Genomic DNA, 22,785 nt, shown 5'->3' on the forward strand with positions numbered 1-22,785 from the left:
TACCTAAGGAAACCTCGTTCAGTTTAGCATCCCACACAACATTTAACACTATGCTTTGCCGAAAATATGTTCTCCCGAAAGTGTTTTGGCATTTGTAGTAAATGCTTAAAGGATTGGTACAGAAAAAAAAAAAATCATTCAATAGCCCAAAAAAGTTTGGTTTGGGTGGACATAAAAATGAGGAATGGCCTCTTTGGCAAGAGAAATGGGCATCAGAGATATGGGGATATATGTATATGTATAGCTGATTCACTTTGTTATAAAGCAGAAACTAACACACCATTGTAAAGCAATTATACTCCAATAAAGATGTTAAAAAAATTTTTTTAATTAAAAAACAAAACAAAAAAACATTGCCCTTACAAGTTACGGCCTAAACAAAAGGCCTGTCAAATGATGCTTGCTAACACTTTACAGATGTTTCTATGAGAGCATACATGTATGGTTTTTATGTTTTTAAGGTTGATTCTGTGGCTCTCTTTTGCAGGGGGTCATTAAAAAGCAGACCCAGAAATCCCTGTCAAGGCTGAGACAGTGATAATAATCCTTTCTATTTGTTTAGCATTTTGAGATTTACAAAGGATTTTCATAAATATTACCTCAGTGATTTCCAGATAACCTTGTAATGGTAATAAGGTAGATGTTGTTTTCTTTGTTTTAGAGTGAAGTTCAGAGAGGGTAAAAGTGCTTTGCTTGGGGACCCACACTCAGTAGTGGTGGGTCTGCAATATGAACTTAGTTGTAATTCAAAATCTAGTACTCCTTCCACAACTGGCAATTTGGTTTATTTTATTTTATTTTATTTATTGAAGTTTAGTTGATTTACAATATCATGTTAGTTTCAGGTGTACAACACAGTGATTCATTTGTATATATATAACTGAATGTGTGTGTGTGTGTATTCCTTTTCAGATTCTTTTCCCTTATATGTTGTTACAAAATATTGAGTATAGTTCCCTGTGCTATACAGCAGGTCCTTGTTGGTTATCTACTTTATATATAGTAGTGTGTATATGTTAATCCCAACTTCTGAATTTATCCTTCCCCCCACCCCCCTTTCCCCTTTGGTAACCATACGTTTGTTTTCCATGCCTGTGAGCCTCTTTCTATTTTATAAATAAGTTCATTTTAAGATTCCACATATAAGTGATATCATATGATATTTGTCTTTCTCTGTCTGGCTTACTTCTCTTAGTGTGATAATCTCTAGGTCCATCCATGTTGTTGCAAATGGTGTTATTTCATTCTTTTTTGTGGCTGAGTAATATTCCATTGTATATATGTACCACATCTTCTTTATCCGGTCATTCATCGATGGACATTTAGGTTGCTTCCATGTCTTGGCTATTGTAAATAGTGCTGCAGTGAACATTTGGGGGGCATGTATCTTTTTGAATTATAGTTTTCTCTGGATACATGCCCAGGAGTGGGATTGTTAGATCATATGATAGTTCTAATTTTAGTTTTTTAAGGAACCTCTATACTGTTCTCCATAGTGGTTGTACCAATCTACGTTCCACTTTGGAATTAGGTATCAAGTGTGTACTAAAGCAGAGTAATTTATCCAGTAATACAAACCAGTTTAATTTTTAGAGTTGGGAGTAAAAGCTGAATCTCCCCAGTAAATGTCTCCCCAAATCTTCCAAGTTGGTGTAACATGTACACTTTGAGAAGCATACCTGTTCTTTAAGGCCCATCTAATGCCTGTATTCCAGGTGGTATAGAGTATCTTCTGTTGCCCTATAACCTCATCCTAAACTGGTGTCCTGTCATTTCGTGTACCTGTGGCTCCTTTCATCTTCACAAAGTCTTCAAAGCTCTTACACTGGCTCCTCAGCAGTTAGCAAACACCCTCTACTTCCATGACTAAAACAGAGCCCCATGAACTGTAGGAGCAAAATATCACCACCCACAAACCATCGTTTGTTCTCAATTGTTTTTTTTCTTTACCATACTCAATTATATTACCTTCCTCTTTTCATGAGTCTCCCAAACATTTTGCTTGTCTAAATACTCTGAATTTCCTACTTTGTTCTCCATCAGAATCTTCAGTCATTTCCTCCTCATGGCTGCTCCCCTAGATTTTTGCGATGGTTTAAACTGCCACGCACAATGATTTTTCTCTCTAGAGAATGTTCCTGTAGGTGCATCCTATTATAACAATGACTTTTTTCCAGCTGGGCCTTTGAACAACCTATTTTTACTGGCAATCAACTTTATCAAAGGAGTGAGGTAGGAAGGGAACTGTGAGCTTGAAGAGATAATTTTATAAATCACATCGTGGGAGTACGCCAGTCTCTTGAGGAATACATTTACTGAAAGATTGCAAGTGGTCTATGTTTTCTTCCAAGTGGTTATTGTGTGGCACTGTTCCCCCAACTTTCCTGGCCCAGGCTCTCACTAACCTTCACTTTGTACATCAGGGAAACGTTTTAAAGATGAATCTGAATTTGGAAGGCTTCCACGATGATTGCATTGACCTACTAAAAGAACCAGGGAGAAATAAGCAGACAATATTCAATAAAGGAAGGAATAAGGTAAAGAAAACTATGTACCCTCAGATATTCATTACTTTTGTTTTGAGGTTAGAGTCATTGTGCATTGAAAAAAAATGAATTTAAGCCTTATTATCGATCTGAATCTTCCTGTGTAAATGAAATGTGAGTGTCCTCTTCCCTTCTTTTCTATCCCTTACTTAGTCCTTCGTCTCTCATCTGTGCTCTTTCCCTCTGAGTCCCTCCCACTGAATACTGGAGCCATAGCATTTCACAGTGGCTTTGGGACAGCCATTCAAACACCACACCATCTCCCCAAACTATTTTTGTTTCTCCCATCTTTAGCTGCCTTTCAATCCCAACTTCAAATTTTACTTCTCCCTCTTTATCATACCACCAAGTTATGACTTTGTTGTTTTACACTACCCCCTGGAAAACCTTAATACATGAAATTATTGATAGATTGTATCTTGTTGCCATAGAATCTACCTCTAAGATGATATTTCATATGTACTAAAACATAGAATGCAACTGAAATATAAATACTAAAGTATTTAGAGAAATGTTAAATTATTTTAAAGCCTATGCATTACAGATAAATTAAGCATGTAGCAAGAACTGCAAATATTCACAAAATGCATATGCATTTCAAAAGCATTATTTAAATCACATCATGATGGATTTTCGGTATAAGTTGCTCACTGTCTATTCATAGCTGCTGGACTATAATTAGCTCTTGACTTTATGCTTTGCCAAGTTTGCTCCCAATGATTGTGTCTCTCCCAAGGAACTGAAAGAGCAAGCAGAATTGACATTTTTCTCAACTGCTCCCAAATAAAATAAAATATACTCTTTGTGACATGAGAGTTTAAAAAAATTCTCCCCACTTGTTGCAGTCATCTCATGGAGAAAGACTTACCTTTTCTTAAACTAAATGCAGTACTTAAAAGCTTCTTTATATGTCCTTTTCTGCAGGTTAAATCTATGTCAAGGTCTAGTGCAATTATACAACCACCAGGCAGCAAGTACCATTAATTAAGCAAGCTGACTTTTTTCGTGGGATGGGCTTGTAGCATTTAAACCCTGATTCCTCTCTGAGGCAAAGGAAAGCTGCCACACGTTGATCATCTTGTTGGACTTTAGCCTTATATCAAATGATCTTTGGTTACTCTGATTGTCTAAACCAGGATTACTCAACCTCGGTACTACTGACATTTTGGCCCAAAGAATCCTTTGTTGTGGGTGCTGTCCTGTGCATTGTAGGATGTTTAGCAGCACTCCTGGCCGGCAGTACCCGCTCTCCACCCAGTTGTGACAACCAAAAATGTCTGTAGAAACTATCAAATGGCCCCTGGGGAGCAAAATCAACCTTGACTGAGACTAACTAGTCGAAATGATAAAGAATAACATTAAATGCATCACATTTTCTTAACTAAGTTATAAGAGATACTAAATCCAACAACATATTATTTATTTTTTTTAAATTCTGCACACTTTTCTACATTGTCAACCACACACATTTAGTAAGATTAGAAACAAAAGTGATTGCTGCCAAAGCAAACACACTCATTTATACTTAGTAAAAATGGCTTTCTTGTTTTTATTTACTTTTCTTAGAAAAAAATTAAAGAAACAGATTCCTTTAAATAAAAAAAGCAAGATTTTCTTTCATTGAGAAATCACTTTTACTTTAACGTAAATTAAAAGACATGATAGATCATCAGATATTTAGGATAAAAGTGAAAATCCATAATTACACCATGATCTCTCATTGACCTCATTTCATGTATATGTTCTCGTGCAATTGGCAAAATGAAAGGGCAGCAGTAATCTTCACTTTTAAACAGCTCAACCACGTTTACCCTCTTACTGTCTCTATCATTTATATTATAGGTCAGCTGTAACAAGTTCATGAAACACCATGTGGGCAGATAACAAGAAGCACCAAGTGAAAAGCTCATGTGGGAATCACTGCATTCAATTTTAATACCCTTAAATGGTATTGTTCTTCCTCAGAAAATTATTTGAGTCAGAAAGAACAATTCCACCAAACTATTATAAGAAAATGTTCATCACAGGATTTTTTCCTGGAGATAGTAAAGTGCTTCTCATTTTTCTGACCCAAAAAATACAGTTGGTAGAATTAAGCAATTCAGTAAATGCAGTGCCCATTGCACTGCTAACAGATTAGTGATGGTGTTTTATTCCCTAAGGTGAGCACTGAAGCTGAATCCACAGGAATATCTAAAAACCCCTAAGGTTAAACAGAGGCACAGAGTATTAAAAGCCTTGCCTAAAATCACAGAACTATGTAAGGCTTATGATACCAGCATTTAGAGTTACAGAATTCTAGTGCTAGAAGGGATTTAACAATCATCTGATCAAATCTCATTTTACAGTTGAGGAAACTGAGGCCCAAAGAGATTAAATATTTTGCCCTCCAAAATTCACAGGAAGTAGTGTCAGAACTGGGCAGGCAGCCCAATTCTCCTGAATTTAAGCCATGTAACTTTTTCCACAAGACCAAAAGGGAGCTCCAAGAAACTGCTGCGTATAAATAAGCTGTTTTGTAATGATACTGTAGATTCCCATGCCAAATTTTTTCCCTCTTTCCATTCATCTATTACACAGTGATTAATAAAGTAGCAGCATGGAAGTGCTTTCATAGCAAACAATTCAGTGGAGTGCTCTTATCAAAGTGGGTGAGGACAGTCCCTGGGCCCTCTTCCAGTAATCCTGATCACCTGGTAGGCGGAGTAAGATGTTCTTGAGACATTTGCTTTGGAAAATAATGGGAAGGGCAAAAGGTTCTTCACCACCTTTCTGTTCTCTCTTACCTTGTCCTCCCCAAGTGCTTAAGGGTACCAAGTCACCCCTTGACGGCCCAAATCCCCTTCCAAGAGCCTTCCCCAGAAAAGCCTTTCATAGACCAAGCCCTATGTTCAATATCTTTCTTTATCCACTTCCCACTTACCTTCATTAAATCATAAACCAAGATAAGATTACCTATTGTGGAGATATTTTAGAAGATAAAGCCTTGTGGAATTCCCTTAAATTTACCACAAACATGGCTCCCCACCCTACGGACTTGGAGAACTGGTGCTACACACTTAGTTCAATGGATGTAGAGTATCATTATATTTTCTCTTCCAGATGCTCATTTTGTTTGCCTACAGGGCAATGATTGTAGAGTCAAGTGATTATGTCCATCAGTGGAAATGAAAGTTCAGAAATCCTGACAGAGATACGATCTAAAGCTATAGATTTAGGATTAATTAAAAGTTAATGATCATTAGATATAATATTAATTAAAAGTTAATGATCATTAGATCTCATAGGGTGAGATCTTTGAGTGGAAAAGTATATAGAGAAGATTAGAAAACTTAAAGACAAGATTACACATCATTCATGTTTTTAGAAGGTGGGAAAAGAAAAAGGAATCAACAAAGACAAAGAGCAGCCAAGGCTATACGAGAAAGAAATTGAGAATGAGCTATGTTTTGGTGAGTTAAATCGGTTTCCCAGACACTTTGCCAGAACTCATCAGATTGATGCAAATATTCCCTGTCTGTGCTGAGATACACAGATTTATCTACCCCTTTCTGGAAACACACACACACACACACACACACACTTTTTTTCTCCTAATAGCAAAAAATGGCTTTATGGTGGAGAAATATAAAAGATAGTTGGTATATGTGAATGTCTGGAAACCATTTTCATAAAGGAAAATTAGTATATCCAGGAAACTATAGTTCAGTGAGTTCTAAAAGTGATTTTTGTAAAATTCCATAGTGACTTAAAAACGGAACGCCTATTTGCATTTGAGAATAAAGACAGAAGTGTCAAAAGCCAACATGGATTTACTCAGAAAAACTTGTGTTAAATTCACCTTATTTTGCTTTCTAAGATGATTATTTAATAGAAAACTCTAGGTTGGTGCCATAGACAAAATTTATTGTGATTTCAGGAAGTCATTTGATAAACACACTCACGATATGTCTCTTAAGGTAAGTGGAGAAATGTGAATTGAATGGGCGTTTGGTCAGGTTATAATTGTGCCCAAGCGTGTTAAATAGTTCATCAGTGTCAACCTGGAAGACAGTTTGCCTTGCCCTGGGGAGACAGTTGGCTTTGTCCTAAACTCTGCAGTGTTCAACACTTTTATCAGTGGTATTAATAGACAGAGGAAATAGGACATTTTAGTTGATTAAAAACATTGTGAATCAATAGTCCCGTGTGATTCTTATAAAAACAAAGAACTAATAAAGTCACTTTCATAAAAACATATCATGTAGATCAAGGAGATGATTCCACTGATTACTTTCCACCTGAAAAGTAAGTAAATCCTGGAAATAAACATAAGTTGAAATGTTTCTAGAAAAAGATTTGAGAAAACTCTCTCATTGTCAGTGGAAGTTATCTGGTAGTGTATTTTTGGTGGAAACTATTTTTCTACTTCAGGAATTATAGGGAGTGAAAAAACGTAATATCCTTGGATTACCTTCTTGAGTTTAGCACCATTTGAAAGTGAGACACAGGAGTCAGGAATCAGTAACCAGTAAAAGCTGGACTGGAGGACAGGGCTTGGACTTTTCTAGTGGGTTTCCCCAAACTTCATCTCTGGTTGAGACAGACTTGTCTACTCAGCCACTTGGGTGCACAGCTAGACAACACAGGCTTCCCTTACAGAGGTTTTTCATGCATTAGAGCCAGTGTGGATGCACCCACTTGATGGAAGGCACATCCAAAAGAGAGGGACTCAAAGAGACAGAGCTGAGCAGTCTCAGTCTCTTCTTCCAAACCCACAATTAGGTAAGTCACTTCCTCCCCAGGAGCGAGTGAGGAGTAGGGAGACTAGCCCAGACTTTTATCCAAATTTCTCCTAAGCCTGTTGCAAAATTTCAACATTATTCTTTTCCAGAGGGGCCTATGTTACCCATAGAAGTCATTGAGGAGTGGCCTGCCCCTGCATGACCCTCAGATCAACAAATGTCCCTGCCCTCCCATGAAGGAGTTTGTAGCTCATTAAAGTGGGACCTCCGAAGGTGACCAGAATGAAGAAAGTTCCAGGAATTAAGGCAGAATAAGACCTGGAGGTTGCAGGACCAATTCTCTAAATAGTCAAAGGGCTGTTAAAAGAGGAGAGCAGTCAGACATCTTCTATGTCATTCCAAGAGGCCAATTCTGATGTACTGGTGGATACTGAGGAAAGGCAGATCTGTGATAAATACAGGAAGTTATTCTTAACACAAATAAAGCATAAACTTCTTTTCAAAGAAAGCACCCATTCAGAAAAAGTGTTCAAACAGAGGCTGTCAGAATGACATAGAGGAGATCCTTAGTCTGAACAGGAGGTTGTAGGATCAAAGTCCCTGAGAAAAGGAAAATAAACATTCTACATTCAGGGAGAGATGGAAGGAGAGGCACTAAGCTGTGGTAGGAAAACCAAAAGAAGGAGGGGCATTCCCTATGGAATATATGTTTATTTAGTATTTTTTATTGAAGTATATTTGATTTACAATGTTGTGTTAATTTCTGCTATACAGCAAAGTGATTCAGTTATACATATATATACATTCTTTTTTTTTTAGGTTCTTCTCCATTCTGGTTTATCATAGGATATTGAATATAGTTTCCTGTGCTATACAGTAGGACCTTGTTTATCCATTCTGTGTATAATAGCTTACGTCTGCTAACCCCAACCTCCCATTTCATCCCTCCCCCCAGCTCCCTCCCCCTTGGCAACCATAAGTCTGTTCTCTATATCTGTGATTCTGTTTCCATTTCATAGATAAGTTCATTTGCGCCATATTTTAAATTCCACATATAAGTGATATCATGTGGTATTTGTCCTTCTCCTTCTGACTTACTTAGTATGATAATCTCTAGGTCCATCCATGTTGTTGCAAATGGCATTATTTCGTTCTTTTTTAAAAAATTTTATTCAATTAATTTATTTTTGGCTGTGTTGGGTCTTCGTTGCTCTGCGCAGGCTTTCTCTAGTTGCGGCGGGTGGGGGCCATTCTTCTTTGAGGTGTGCAGGCTTCTCTTGTTGTGCCACGTGGGCTCTAGGCATGTGGGCTTCAGTAGTTGTGGCACACAGGCTTAGTTGCTCCGCGGCATGTGGGATCTTCCCGGACCAGGGCTCGAACCCGTGTCCCTTGCATTGGCAGGCGGATTCTTAACCACTGAGCCACCAGGGAAGCCCCTATTTCATTCTTGTTTATGGCTGAGTAGTATTCCATTGTATATATATTACCACATCTTATTTATCCATTCATCTGTCGCTGGACATTTAGGTTGTTTCTGTGTCTTGGCTATTGTAAATAGTGCTGCAATGAACATAGGGGTGCATGCACCTTTTTGAATTAGAGTTTTGTCTGGATATATGCCCAGGAGTGGGATTGCTGGATGATATGGTAATTCTATTTTTAGTTTTCTGATGAACCTCCATACTGTTCTCCATAGTGGCTACACCAACTTACATTCCTACAAGCATTTATTACTTGTATACTTTTTTTTTTTTTTTTTTTTTGCGGTACGTGGGCCTCTCACTGTTGTGGCCTCTCCCATTGCGGAGCACAGGCTCCGGACACGTAGGCTCAGCGACCATGGCTCACGGGCCCAGCCGCTCCACGGCATGTGGGATCTTCCCGGACAGGGGCACGAACCCGTGTCCCCTGCATTGGCAGGCAGACTCTCAACCACTGCACCACCAGGGAAGCCCACTTGTATACTTTTTAATGATGGCCATGCTGACTGGTGTGAGATGATACCTCATTGTAGTTTTGATTTGCATTTCTCTAATAATTAGCAATGTTGAGCATCTTTTCATGTGCCTATTGGCCATCTGTATGTCTTCTTTGGAGAAATGCCTGTTAAGATCTTCTGCCCATTTTTCGATTGGGAGATTTTTGTTGTGTTGTTGTTGAGTTGTATGAGCCCTTGTTGATCACATCATTTGCAAATATTTTATCCCGTTAGTAATTTTTTTAATGAGAAAAACTTTTAAGAACTTCTGGCTTTAGACCCAGGGTTTAAACTTTTTCTAAATGACTGAAGGAAACCACTTTCTCTCAGCTGGGATTATGCTTTCTCTGAGGGTAAGTCATATCTGTGGGATAGTAGAAGGAACATTGTTTTGGTTTACTTCTAATCTTCAACCTGAAAACACATTTATTTCTCAAAAATCACCTGTAAAGTATATGTCCAGAACAGGACTATGGGCTAAAATGAAGAACTCAAAGTCAAGGCAAGACATAACTTTCTCATGTGCAAGTAGTAGCCACAGGACAAAAACCAGTAATTGTTAATTAAGGAAAAATGTGCCCAAAATGCTGAGGAAAGGCAAAGAATGAAGTGGTTATAAAACAAGTAGGTTGGGATCAATGAGATCCCTTTCAGCTTCAATATTCTTTTGAGTCTATGCCAGAAGGATTATTTGAACCTCTTCTCAAACCAGAGATGGACGTCAGTGAGTGGAGAGAAATACTAGAACAGTGTGAGATGGATCACTGTTTTTCTCAGTCTCGTAGAATGACCTATGCTCCACATGGGACAGAAAGACAAGTGGCAAGTGTTCCTCTACTGTATGTTGGTGTGTTCTCCTGCGGAAGTCCACAACATGGGATTGTTCCCTTAATATCTACCTCCCTGCTAGGCCGTCATCTCCAAGAGGGAAGGATTATATTTACTTTTACTCACCATTTATCTCTGCAATGCCTAGCACAGTACCTAGTATATAATAGGTGCTCAATAGATATTTTTCATTGTAAGAATAAAACTAAGGGGCTTTTAGAAAATAAAACCAGTCATTAAAATTGGCTTTCTCTATATGAGATACCTACAGTTGTCAAATTCATAGAGACAGAAAGTAGAAGCGACTGGGGGATGGGAGAAGGGGAAGTTAGTCTTTAATGGGCACAGAGTTTCAGTTTGGAAAGATGAAAAGATTCTGGAGATGGACAATGGTGTTGGTTGCACGACACCGTGAATGTCCTTAATGCCACTGAACTGTACACTTAAAAAATGGTTAAAATGGTAAATTTTAGGTTGTGTATATTTTACCACAATAATAATAATAATAATAAAAGAATGGATTTCCTGAGAAAAAAGGAGGGTTATTCTAGGAGGGTCTGAGGATCACCTAAAAGGAAACATCTGATATTTGGGAACCACGAATGCTGTGAAGTGTAGACAGATAAATAAACCAAACCAGAATTTGCTGGCAGAGGAAGACTCCTCAGATCATGATTGGAAAGACATGGATCCAGTCGAGACCGCATCATGAGAGATGAGAACCAGGGCTTTCTCTCTTCTGTGTCGCAAGGTCTGTCACTTCTCACTCAGAGGCTGGAGGTCGGTTTACACCGATTCCTTAGTCATGGGACAGGGCTGTGCTGAGCTTCAGCAGACAGTTTCAAGTTCTGTAAGGCCAGAGCCAGGGCCCCAGCTGTCACTTACTGCAGGTCTTCTCAAGTTGTCTCTCTGAGGTTGACTTTGAGACCTGGAAAAAGAAAACTCGACCACTAACTGGAAACTTTGACTTTTCCATTTTGAAGGAGCACGCCAAGCCAGTGGACGACTTGGCGGTCAATAGAGCAGGAGAGGGTCAACTTCCACGGGAAGTGAAGCAGCTGGTCCCCGGCCCAGAGGGTGCTGTCCAAGGCCTGCTCCTGCCCGTGGATGTGCTTTCAGGAGAAGAATATGACTGTGTCTCGCCCGATGACGTCTCCCTGCCTCCGCTCCCAGGAAGCCCCAGTTCCCTCCTCGCTCTGTCTGACATGGAGCTGGAGGCGCGTGCCCTCCCGTCCCTCTGCCAGCACCTAAGCGGCCACGGGATGCAGACAGGGACCAGCGGTCCAGGGGAGGCCCCGGAATCTGGCCTTCCGCCACCTGCTGCTTTTGCTGATGCTTGCAATGATAGGAGAGAAACATTTTCAAGTCATTTTGAGAAGCCTTCCCCCCAGTTCCAAGCTGAGCCCCCATTAACATCCCGAAGATTTCTGGAAGAGAGTACTGACTTCCACAGAATCAGTGTTAAACCTCCAGAGAGCATGTGCAGTGAAGTGCATGCGCGAGCTTTGCAACAGCACCCCCAGGCTCAGGGAAGTTTGCTAGAAACACCGGAGAAAACGCATGCTGATAATAACGTCACTAAAACCCGACATAGGCTGCATGCTTCCCAGGATGCATGCTCGGGCCTCGGGTTTCAGCCAGGCCCCAGCCAGGCCTGTCAGAGGCAAATGGTTCCCAGAGAAGAGATTAAAGTTACCTCAGCAAAGAACAGCGTGGTCAGCCTAGCTGGCCAGGCCCCTAATTTCTCCAGGCTCTTGTCTAATGTAACTGTCATGGAAGGTTCTCCAGTGACTTTGGAAGTTGAAGTAACAGGATTTCCAGAGCCTACACTGACATGGTGGGTAGCCTATAACGACAAGCCATAAACAGAAACAAATTGAATCACTGAGCAAATCATTCTGTGTGCACTAACGTAAAGGTTTAGGGGTAGCTGATTAATATTCCAGGTCACTGCAACACTGCATGATTCAATCTCACATCGAACCCCCAACTCTCATTTTTGTAGCCGCATGGCTGATACCCTTAAAGAAAAGGTAACCATATAAAATAATGATTTAACCAACTCCAAAAGCACTGCAACTTAGTTGTGCTATTTTTTGGTTTCAGTTTAACATTCCGCATTTCTAAAAGTTGTGCTTGAACTTCTTTCCTATTGTTTATTCCTACATAAGCATGACATTTACTTGGTTTAACATCCAATTAAAAAACATAAGCATTTGGGTTTTTCTCTTTTCTCTCATTTACCAATTCCATCTTTTCCCTCTTCCAACAGAGTCACACATGCCACTTTTGTAATATTTGTTTATCTCACTAAGATTTCTTCTTTTACATTTCTTCAGTGTGAAAGATGGAATAAAAATATTTCTTTCACAGTTGCTTCTAGTGATAGGTAATAAAGCCATTTTTGAAAGGTGATGTAATAACTGAGCTGTGAACAATGTGGTTTTACTCTAGACACATCACCATTTTTAGCCAATTTGTTTTAATAAAAGTAAACGGCAGAACACAGGTTTTATATCACTGTTATCATAAAAGCAGTTCTAACTTTCTTAATATGTGGGTTACTTTTAAACGTTTAGAAATTTTTCAAGTTTTCAACCTTAAGTATATTTATTTGAGGACAAAGTTACAAATACATGAGCATGAGTTTATACTTATAAACTAAGTAAAATAGTATTTATTTATCATACTATTTCAGTAAACATTAAATTAACTCTTTCAATTATTGTGTGTGCCTGTTGATGGTACTTGAAGTGTGGATCAGCTCTCTAAAGAGTTTATGAGAAAATGTTCGTTTCTCAGATTATTAAAAGAAATTGCACTTGGGTTACAGTGCAGCCGTTTACGCTTTTTATCTTATTTTGTTGTTTTTACAATTGCATGTTTTTTACAGATCAGGAATTTTGTATTTAGGAATTTAAATATCAGTAAATTTATTATTTAATATCATCATTTAATTCATTATTAAATATTAGTTCACTCCAAAGAAAAATGTTGTCTGAAGTGTTTCTTGTTTTGGTCCACACAAAAAATGACTTGATTAGTATTTACTGTTGAAGAACTGCTGCAGTATTGTGAAAAAATATCTTGCCCTCGAATTTACAACAATTTTGCTCAGTTAACAACTGGCAAACTATCAGGGAATGATTCTTAGGACACTCAGAAAAATGCAAAATTATCACTTAGGCAACGGGAATAGAAAATGCTTCAGGTTTGTCACCACTTCTTGTGTGGAAGAACGTGGGGATAAATAAATAAACAAGAACCTAGAGTATACAAAATAAACAAATTATTTGCTTTGTGTAATGACGCGGCTAAGTGCTCATATTCGTAGGAAACTCTTAGAAACGTGTCATTAACAGTAGTAATCCAATTGAATAAATGCCTTTTATAATTAGAAATTATTTTCTTCTAATGAAAATAATTCACAAAAATTAAATGAACTCATCTCACCAGGAAGTGCTATGTAAGTACCTTCCTCTAAAGCAGCGCATTGGTATTCTCCTGTGGATCTTGCGGGATGAGTCTGATGGGGAAGATGAATCTTTCTCCCATAGATTTCAAGGAGTCACAAGCTGCTGTTTCACAGTGGCTGAAAGAATGACACAGGTCAAATAGAAGGTGCCATTTCCCATTTGGGGTAATTGTTGCCATGAGCAAATGGTGGCCCAGTGTGACCAGGTGGCCCAGTTTTTTTTAAGAGGAGTTGGATATCTGAATTTTCATATGCAATATTCTAATTGGTAAACGTCCAAAAGTTCAGTTTTTAAAAAACACAGTCTGAGCCCATCAAGCACGTCTATGGCTACCAGTTGACAACCTCTGCTTGAAGGATAAACAGCCCCACTGGAATTTGTGGTTGCTGCAGAGTTCCTGCTAATGCTAGAGAATATTGCAGTAGTCATGGGCCGAATTGCAGTGCTTATTAGAACTTGGAAATGATGTGAATAAACAGTGATCCTGACTTTAAAAACTGACTCTCTGCTTCAGGTACAAGAAGGGCCAGAAATTGTCTGCAGATGGGCACTTGCAGGTTTTACACAAGGAGACAAGACATTCGGTGTTCATTCCGAAGGTATGCGAGGCAGATGCGGGCCTCTATGTGGCTCGGGCCCAAAACTCTAGTGGCATTCTCTCTTCCAATATCATCCTCCACGTGACAGGTAACCGCAGGCCACCCATCACAAGAATAAACTGGATCCTGCTGAGTGTCATCTATGTTAGCGTGTCCCTAATGTACTGGCTACTCACACAGTAACTGCGCGGTTGGCACCAATGGGCGTCATTCTTATGAGCCTAAAGGATAACAATACTGCTGTTTATTTTCCTGCATCTCCCACCAAGCATCCCCAACCAAGTATCCCCCACCCAGTGTACCTCCATTCTGGCCGTATTGCTTTTTTGGAATACCACTGCTCGGTGAAATAATCAAATTTTCTTTAGTGCTTTAATGTATTTGAAGAGCTCAGTAAATCATTAGCAGCGAATAAGGATACATCTTGTATTCTCAAAAGAGATGTGTTCAGTATAAAACACAGTCAAATTATACTATGTTTATTCCCTCCTAATTTAAGAGCATTCAGTTCAAGTCTCACATCAGCATGCAGATGTGTTTTATTTCAAATCCAACCATTTGATTATCTATTTTTAATTGTACGCATAAACATCTCTTTGTAGAATAAGAGTAGAAATGTTGAACTAAAATTGTAATTTTCATTATTGCATAAGATGTCGTTTAATTTTGCTTTTCATGTCTTGATCTCATTTATTGAAATACATTCTATGTAATTTCAACATAGCCTACATTCCTGAGTCCGAGGATGGCACTGCAAATAATCATTCCTCCTGTTCATCTCATGGGTTTGACATTGGAGAATAGATGTGCTGTTAGCCTTAAATGGAGTTTGAAACCTCCATCAGCTGTGTGTGTCACAGAGCAAGATAGAGCATAGCCGCAGAGGTGGACCAACAGTATTCCTGTCCTTCCGTTGACATGTTTTGGGCAGCCACGTGTATACAGCTGCAACCGGCTTCTCCTGCTTCTAATCTTGATTCTGTTGCTGACCATTTTTACAGCCTGTGGGAAGGCATAGTAGTGCCTCAGTTTCCCCTTTGGCAAATGGGTTCATCATCTACCTCTTGGGCAACTGAAGGTTTTCATTTCATGTCTTGTAAAGATCTGGAAAATGGAAAATACTCTATGAAGACTAAGGGTAATTAATTGTATTGCTTACTGTAATTTGTCATCACACTGCCTTCTGCCCACTGTTTTCTTTCAGATATTGTTTCTTTTGAATATTAACTTAAAGGATGGTGTTAGTATGTGATTTCCAACTATTTCCATATAGGAAAATGATGTTTTCTGAATTGGAGCTTAAATTTCTTTCTAATTTCTTAAGACTATATCTTTTTCAAAGACTTGAAATTAAACTCAGGGGGATATATTTAGTAAGATCTTGGGAGAGAAAAAGTATATAATAGGATGACAAGATAAATTCTATCCTTTTCTTATAATTACCACTGTAATATTGAAGAATGTTCTGTGCCTTTCTGAAATATATTATTCAGAAAAGAGGATCATCATTTTAGTGCCTTTAAAAAATAAACATGTATAAGAGAGGCATTTGTTTTTAGATTTTAAATGTAGTCTTGTCATGTTAGGGTAAAATCTTTAGTTGAAAGAATATTCATTATAGATTTTTGATGAAGGGGAGGCATTAATTATGTTGCTGTAAAGCCTGTCTACAAATAATAAAAATATTTAAATTTAATATATTCAAGTCGGTATTAAAAAGTTACTGGATATTAACTGAAGATGTGAAATGTGTGGCTAAGTAAAAAGTTGGCACATATTTTCTTGTGCTGTGTATTCAATTTAATGAAAAAACTTAATCTCTTAATTTTCTTAAAAATTTTGACAGAAACCTATTAAAAGCTTATATATACAGCATCCCAGGGAATTCATAGTCTCTTAATTCTCCTGTCCTTTTTGTCCAGTTTCAAGTATTGTGCATATCTTGCCAAATTGCTATTCCCATTTGAAGCTAAAGAGTAAAACCTACTTATGTCCAAAGAGGGCCAGCAGGACCAGGTAACAAATTCTTGTCTCACTCTATCTCTTTCTTGTTAATTTAGTGGGATCTCCCATCCCTTTTTGTCAGCTTGGTTGAGTTTTTTTTTAACAGGAGAAAATCAAACAGAAGTTTAATAACATGGGTACATCAGAGAGACCCAGGAAAACTGAGTAACTCCAGCTTGGCTGAATTTTTGGTTTGGGGTTGTTAGGGCCTGGGAATTACTGGTTTGCTTTACCTGTTGCATGCCAGTAAATGTTAATCCTTTGGGGAGCAGGATGGGATATACATATATCCATGGTGATGACCAAAGAAGGCATATAAAGTCCCTGATATATTTGATTTCTATATCAAGCTTAAGGTTTATACATATATCTGATATATATATAGCTTATGTATATACCTTATATATATCATATATTTGTATACATACACACCTAGAGCTCAAATGTTGGGATAAAACATTATGCTGATATTCACGTTATAGTTCGGATAGCTGTGTGTCTGTCTATCTGTTTATCTATCATCTATCCATCCATCCACCCATACATTTACCTACCTACCCACTTACCTACCTACATATTCTTCTGGGCTATTGACTATCTAGTAATCCCCACAGCAGTGAAGAATAATTAGCTATTCAGTTATTCTTTTGGTTATACTTTAATTTCAGTGTGATTATCCTTTCTGTTAACATTTTTGTCTTGATAAAAAATTCCCCCTATGAAAGTATGAACCAAAAGTATTGGTTAAAAATGAAGAACTTAGGAAATGGACATGATGTTTCTATTTTGAGATATATACATGATTTATACCTGTTTACTTCTAGAGTAAATTCTGGACAGTTAGCAATATCAAAACACTTTTCAACAAGAAAATGAAAATGACCAAAAGAAATTTTAAAGAATATATACTCAATACCTTGAAGGAATGCAACACAAAATGTGTTTTGAGCTTCCTATAAGGCAAAATTATTTTTTCCAGTTTTTATTTTCTGATAAAAGGATGTATAAACATTTGATGGTAAAGTTTTTTTTACATTCAATTCCAGGAGAAACTTACCATAGGAATCCTTACATTTGAATCTTTGCATATTCTATAATATCTAAAGTATTTGGAAAAAGAAGCAGGAAAATTTAGCTGTTTCATTCAATAATGCTAACCATCACTTATAGTTAAGACACAGGCTTAAAGTAAATTATTGCAAGAACCTCCTAACCACTTCACCCTTAAATTTCTTCAGGTAGCACACAAGGTCCTTTAGTACCTAGGCTTCCATTCCCAGCCTCTGTTCCATCCCTTCCAATCCCCCCATAAAGCGATACTTAACTTCAGGTTTTACCCTGTCATGATCTTACTTCTCTCCAGACCTCCTTCCCAGAACTCCCTTACTCTATTCTACCCAACTTCATGTGGCTTAACTCCTGCTTATCCTTCCAGGTCCTTTGGAGACACAACCTTCCCAGGAAGCCTTCTGACCCATCAAGTCCAGTGTAGATGTTCCTGCTATGTGCCCTGTCAGCACCTGAGCTGACCATGTCACGTCCCTTAATAGTTGCATGGGAATCGCACATGTGAGCATCTGTCTCCTGGCTAGAGCGAGAGATCCTTATCAGCAGAATCTGTGACAGCCCTGTTCGTCATCATACCCCCAGCACTTAAGGCATAGTCACACACTCAGTATTTCTTGAATTGTTGTCAGAGGTAAGCAAAGATAAGCATAGCTTGCTTTGTCTCTTCTTTTTCTTTGGAGAGATGGGTGGGGAAATGTCAAAAGAGAAAGATGTTATTTGTCACCTGACTATTCTTTCTTGTTATGGACATTAACCAGTCAGAATCAGGTTCTAACCTCACCTAACCTACCGCACTTAAGTGAGAATCCTCCAGAGCCTCTGGGCTGCACCCCAATTGAAACTTTAAACTGAAAGATATAGGCTGGCTCTGGCAGTGGAGTGGAGAAGTGGGTGTCTCCCCTCTCAGTGACTAAGTCCAAACTGCCAAAACCAGAATTTATGTACTTCTTTAGAACACTGCACAAATTATCAATATTTTATTGTAGCTGGGGCTCAGTCATCTGGTTGCGAACAGATCTTATTTAAAACCGGCTTTTCATTCATAAGTATACATCTAAAAACAGCCAAATCCAAAAAATTAGATTATTTGAATTCCAAATGAAGGAAGGAAAAAAATATTGCATCTTGTTCCACTTTGTTTATTTTTATTCATGACCGTGCCTTACTAGAAATTGCCATCTGAAGCTTTTGACATTCCTGTTGTAGGTACAGTATTTTAAGCGTGTCCATGAAGTAAGTTAGCTGAAACAAAATATCTCCTCCTAGTACACTCTGATATTGTGCATGTCAATGCAAATGCCAAAGCATGACAGACTGTTTTCCATTTATAATAAGCAGAATCTTGAGCTGCATCAAACAGCCAAAAAATTTGCATTCACGAAATGAAACAGTGTCCTGCTCAAAGCAACAACAATTCATTTTCTCCTCTCTCTTCACATGAGATGAGATTTGAATGTTATCAGCTGTGCATGAATTCAGCCTCAAAATGGAAACACAAAGCTGCTAATTTGGCTTTTCCTCAAGAATCCCCACACCATTATTCCTTATGTGGGTGAGAGTTTATATAACATCATGAACCACCCAAAATTGGGGGTGAAAGTTGGATGCATGACACCCCTCCAGATGAACAAGTCTTTGATTCTGGAGTCTGTTTGGCCAGATAGCTCTTCCTTCTGTTCAATGGAAATTTCATTTGTTTAAGCCAGGACTTGGCAAATCCAATTCTTTGGATTCTCTTTTTTACACCGTAAAATTAACACCCTATCCTCCTTAGAGGACAAGGGAACAGAAAGAATTGTATAGACAAGAACGTTTGTGTGCATATATTTTCAGTTAACGTAATAAAAACCTAGTGAAATTAAAACATATTTTAACTATAGGCATTGCTGGAAAAATTGATGACTCTTCTTTAAACCAAAACAATAATAGGTACATAATTTGAAGTTTCCGATCTGTATTCTGATGGCTCCCTGCTATGTCTCTTTTCCCATTTAGAACTCACTTAATAACAATACTTGTGAAATAACAGCTCCAGAGCTGGCTAATGAAATAAACTTTTCCCTTTGTCATTCAGCAACTGTTCTTTTGCAAGAACTTTATTGATCCAATAACTACAAAATGACATTTTATCTTATATTAGTATTAAAAATCATATAATAAAATCTTCTGAAGATAAAAATTCACAAGATGAAATACAAAGGAAGCTTATCCATGGCAAATAATCTCTAACCCTTGTTATTCTAATGATGCCAGAAAGCCGCCTTTCTTTGTAATAAGTATTATGCAAACCTCCATACAAACAGGCTGTTGGCAAGCAGGGCAGCTGGAAATGCAAAGTAGGAAACCAGGTACCTGGCAGGATCAGAAAGGCTAAATGCCCATCTGCTCCAAAGTGTCTTTTCTAGCAGCCATTGCCATGCCGACCCTCAAAGGCCTACCTTTGATTCAAGTTAACGCAGCTCTAGAAGATGCCTCCTAAATGCACATTTATTCATTTTTATTCTTTTTAAAGGAGTAACAGAATTTCTCCTCACATCCTGGTCTAGGTTATCAGATTAAATAAGAACATTTCCCCCACCAAAAATCCCCGATAGATTCTTGTGAGGAAATGGGGTATGTGGGAACCTGAAAGATTTGTCTGCTGTGTTCCACTAAGTGTTGGGAAATATAGGACCAGAGGGGAAAAAGAGCCAAACATCGGGATGAGGAAACTGAGTCAGCTTTGTTATCCTCCCTCGCAGTATGAATTTCCCACACATCTAGGAAACGTATGTGGGGGGCTCCCTGAGAGGAAGTTAGAGGCCACAATAAAATGTGTCTGCATGACTTTTTTTGTTATTCAATTAGAGGACTGTACTGGTTGAAGTGTCAGGGTGAGCCCTAAATCCACAACTGGTGTTCTTGTAAGAAGGCCATGACAGACCTGGAGACACAGAAGAGACACATGGGAAAAGGCCAAGTGATGACAGAAGCAGGTTGGTGTAATGCAGCTGCTGCAAGCCGTACAACACCAGAGGTGGCCACCACCAGAAGTGAGAGGAGCAACGAAGCATTCTTCCCTAGAGACTTCAGAGAGAGCCTGGTCCTACTGATGCCTTCATTTTGGACTTCTAGCCTTTAGAACTGAGAAAGAAGAAATTTCTGTTGTTTTAAGCCATCCAGTTTGTGGTATAGTCCTCCTTCAGTATCCCTGGGGGATTGGTTCCAGGATACCTCCTCCCCCCACAGATACCAAAACCCACCAGTGCTCAAATCCCTTACATAAAACAGCATGGTGCAGTGGGACCCTCCTTTATCCACAGATTCTGCATCAGCAGCTACTGAAGACCGACTGTTCTTTGTTACAGCAGCCTGAGGAAACCAATGCAAAATGTTTTAGAAAAATCCATACACGTCTTTCTCTGGAAAAAAAAATTCCCAGAGACATTCACTAATAGACAGCAACCAGTGCTGCCAATAAGCACTCCCAGGTTGTGCTGCAAGGCCTCAGTTCTCTTCTTGATTTAGGGGATCATCTTGGTATATTTCAGTCAATCAGCAACTCTTCATCTTCTACGTGAACATTGTCCCCTAAGTATACCACAGTGTACTAAAACCAGATAAAGATATTAAAATACAGCTATAGGCCAATATCACTCATGAATGTAGACACAAAAATTCTCAACACAGTACTAACAAATCCAATCCAACAGTGAATAAATAAACTTACACAAACAAGTGGAATTTTTTCCAGGTATGCAGGCTGGTCCAATATTCAAAAATCAATCAATCCACCACATCTACAGGCAAGAGAAGAAAAATCATATGATTATATCAATTGCTTCAGGAATGACATTTGAGAAAATTCAATATGTGTTCATGATAATTTTTTTAAAACTCACAGAAAACTAGTAACAGAAGAAATTTCCTCAACTTGATAAAGAGCATCTACAAAAAAACTATAACTAACATCATACTTAATGGTGAGAGACCGGACACTTTCACCCCAAGACTGGGAAGAAGGTGAGAATGTCCTCTGTCATCACACTCAGCCCACATTGTACTGGAAGTCCTACCTAGTGAATAAGACAAGAAAAGGAAACAAAAGTTCTGCAGATTGGAAAAGAAGAAATAAAATGCTTTTGTTTACAGAAAGCATGGTTTTCTCTCTATAAAATCCCAAAGAATCTTCCAAAAACTCTTAGAACTAATAAATAAATATAGCAAGTTCACCAAAAGCAGACGGCCTGCACCAATGGTATCCAGGAGAAAGGCAGGGAGTTAGCAATAAAAGAATCATGGTGAATCAGGCATCTTTTGAGGCCAAGGCAAAAGGTGGGCAACCTGAATTTGTCTCTTTCCAACAATTGATTACAGACATCATGGATACTTGTAATCTAGTTGCAACATCTCACACTTTATTTTTCTTGCAGCTTCCTGCATTATTTTGGGGGGTTTTGAGAGAGGTAAATTATTTGAAGGAGACAGTGCTCAACAGAGCAAGGGAATATTTGATGTGGAACATAAACTTTATCATTGGCTGCCATTGTCATTATCACTGAAAGAGAAAAATTAGAAAGACATTGTAATTACAGTGTTGTAAAGCTGAGCTTTCCCCAACAATAACATATTAATATTAGAACAAAAGGAGTCCTTTCAGCCTCTGACCTCAAATCCCAGAGTGGATGATTTATCAGTTGGTACTGTGCTGCACTACAAGAATGAATGTATCTCCCGTGGATAAGTGCTTTTCCTATCAGCAAGGATGGACTCATGCTGCTAGTATATTCCTAAGGCTTCTTGATAGAAATCAGAGCTAAAATATGTCAGCCGTTATATTATACTTTCAAAAGTAATCAGTTTCATAAAGTCATATATTGGTCTATTAATTAATTAAAAGATGGAAAACAAATGACTACTTTGGTACCTACATCTAACAGGAAACTTCAATGAAACTAATTATTTTGTATTTTCTAGATGGTAACTATAAGTACTTTCTTCATTTCCATGTTCTTGAAGGTAATTTTTGGTCATATATATCATTTGTCTAAAACGTAATTGGTGTTATATGTTACCACTTAAAAGAAAACTAACTGGTGTACCTCAAAGGCCAAGTATTAAACTTACATTTTATCAAATGATTTATAAATTTAATCATATAAACAGTGAAGCCCTGTTACAACTCCATCCAGGACTTATAAATGGATATGCAAGCAAAGCAGTCATAGTTTTAGTTCAAACCTATGGCAGCATATTATATAATTGCACAAATATTGATTTACTATATTACAATTAAAAATGGATCGTGAACCATGAAGAATGACTCAGGCTTAACAGAGTGTACATGTGGGAGTCATGACCACAGTCTAAGGTTATGGGGCTGGCTTTCTTGACAGTTGAATCCCATTCTTCTGTGCTCTGACTCTATCCCGTCATAGGTAAAAATTCAGTAAGTTAAGGGATGGCACCATCTCACAAAGAACCTCAGAATTAGGAAAATCTATATGGTTTCTTTAAATGTGAGAAATTGTTGGTAGCAGTCATGCAGCACAGTGTGTCACATGTCATTAATGTCATTGTGAA

General features: G+C 38.2%; 1 protein-coding gene across 1 annotated transcript in view; it reads left to right on the forward strand.

Moving 5' to 3' along the window:
- The window catches only part of CCDC141 (coiled-coil domain containing 141), a 209,351-nt gene extending 189,542 nt beyond the window's left edge, over nucleotides 1–19,809 (forward strand). Inside the window, exons 23-25 of the mRNA XM_089916618.1 lie at nucleotides 2,424–2,537; nucleotides 11,060–11,913; nucleotides 14,067–19,809. Of these exons, the coding sequence (XP_089772744.1) occupies nucleotides 2,424–2,537; nucleotides 11,060–11,913; nucleotides 14,067–14,334 (1,236 nt within the window). The 3' untranslated portion in view covers nucleotides 14,335–19,809. The remainder of the gene's footprint in view (nucleotides 1–2,423; nucleotides 2,538–11,059; nucleotides 11,914–14,066) is intronic.
- Nucleotides 19,810–22,785: the final 2,976 nt, after the last annotated feature.

The sequence above is a fragment of the Delphinapterus leucas genome, chromosome 8, assembly GCF_059928025.1.
Source record: "Delphinapterus leucas isolate spDelLeu-1000000601 "Yukka" chromosome 8, BTC_Dleu_Yukka2, whole genome shotgun sequence".
Taxonomy (NCBI): Eukaryota; Metazoa; Chordata; class Mammalia; order Artiodactyla; family Monodontidae; genus Delphinapterus; species Delphinapterus leucas.